This window comes from Lactuca virosa, chromosome 1 (assembly GCF_052849685.1).
Source record: "Lactuca virosa cultivar CGN04683 chromosome 1, Lactuca_virosa_CGN04683_v6, whole genome shotgun sequence".
Taxonomy (NCBI): domain Eukaryota; kingdom Viridiplantae; phylum Streptophyta; class Magnoliopsida; order Asterales; family Asteraceae; genus Lactuca; species Lactuca virosa.
The window spans coordinates 77,775,311-77,776,786 of record NC_136426.1 but is presented as its reverse complement, the minus strand read 5'-3'; the positions used below and the strand labels follow the sequence as shown (position 1 = coordinate 77,776,786).

The 1,476-nt window shown below is 40.2% G+C and overlaps 1 protein-coding gene across 1 annotated transcript; it reads right to left on the bottom strand.

Moving 5' to 3' along the window:
* Nucleotides 1-282: 282 nt before the first annotated feature.
* LOC145115492 (uncharacterized) lies at nucleotides 283-645 on the bottom strand. Its single transcript, XM_079051789.1, has one exon. It carries the CDS (start codon nucleotides 643-645, stop codon nucleotides 283-285), a length of 363 nt encoding a protein of 120 aa, XP_078907915.1.
* Between the last annotated feature and the right edge of the window lie 831 nt (nucleotides 646-1,476).

The following is a 1,476-nucleotide window of genomic DNA, read 5'->3' as shown; positions in this document are numbered from 1 at the left end:
AATTATTAACCAACCTCTCAACCTCCGGATCCAAAGAATAAAGCTTTAATTTCTTAGCTAGCTTCCCACAAGCAAACCCCTTGCTTAGAATCATTTCCAACACATCACCATTAGACAACTCGAATAATTCTTGGGTTAGTGGCTCAACAACATCAACAAAGTATAAAGATGAAACATCACTAGGATATCTCATAGCATTATAGATATTAAAACTTATTGTTTCACCATCAAACTCCATTGTCATACTTCCCGCATACACATCGATCTTCGTCCTAGCCGTCTTCAAAACGGTCTCCCAAGCAAGATTAGAGCCGATTTGGAGGGAAATTTCTCATCTAGATCAATCACATAGAAATCTGCCGGAAAGACCAATTGGTTCACTTGCACTAAGACATCTTCCAAAACACCTCTAGGAAAGACACTTGATTTATCCGCCAGAGAGATTATGACATCGGTTTCACTTAAAGGCCCAACATTCAATGATTCATACACTGAATAGGGCATGACATTGATAGAAGAGCCAAGGCCAAGCATGACACTACTAAAAGTGACATCTCTAATCTTGCAAGGAACCGTAAACATTCCGGGATCTTTGCATTTGGGTGGAAGTTTCCTTTGTAAAATCGCGGATGCATTTTCATTCATTGAGATTTTCTCGTTTCCCTTCAACTTCCTCTTGTTGGTACAAAGTTCTTTCAAAAACTTTGCATATCTAGGGATTTGCTTGATAGCATCAAGTAAAGGAATGTTCACTTCCACCTTTCGGAAGGTGTGACAACCGTCAAAATTGAGTCAAGTCAAAGTGAAACAAAGTCAACAAGTCAAAACCAATCGACTCAATTAACCCTTGTATATTAGGGTTTACACTATGTAATTACTGTACAATGCAATATTTTAATGAGAGAAACATTATTTGGAAAGTTCGTGTGTTGAATTTCCTAAGTCTCAAATGCAGTAAACATTGAACCAAAACGATAAAAAAATTATTGCACACTCATCGGGAGTGTGTACGACACTAAAACACGGTTTAACGGGGTTTACGAACCTTGCGTTGTGAAGCCGGACACTCAAATTAATCACAAACGAAACCTCTCTAAATCGTTTTCACTCTATCTCTTTCTATTTGAAATCTCTCCCAAATCTCTCTCAAAAGTTACTTTAACTTTTTGTAATCATTCGGGCCATCCCGACCCTTAACCGGGTCAAAAACCACTTGAAACGGGGTAAAAACGGGTAAAATAACCTTAAGGAACCAAAACCCTCCTATTAGAAGCGAAAACTCTCATGAGAAGCCTCTCAGGACCGAAGCCTCTCAGGACCGAAGCCTCTCATGAGAAGCCTCTCAGGACCGAAGCCTCTCATTAGAAGCCTCTCAGGACAGAAGCCTCGCATGAGAAGCCTCTCAGACAGCCCATGCGAGAGGTCTCGCAGACGACCCCTTTTTACCGGTTTTTCGACTACGACTTTGTTTTAACT

Excerpts from the sequence above, each read along its gene's own strand:
- LOC145115492 (XM_079051789.1), bottom strand. The coding sequence starts at position 645 with ATGAATGAAAATGCATCCGCGATTTTACAAAGGAAACTTCCACCCAAA.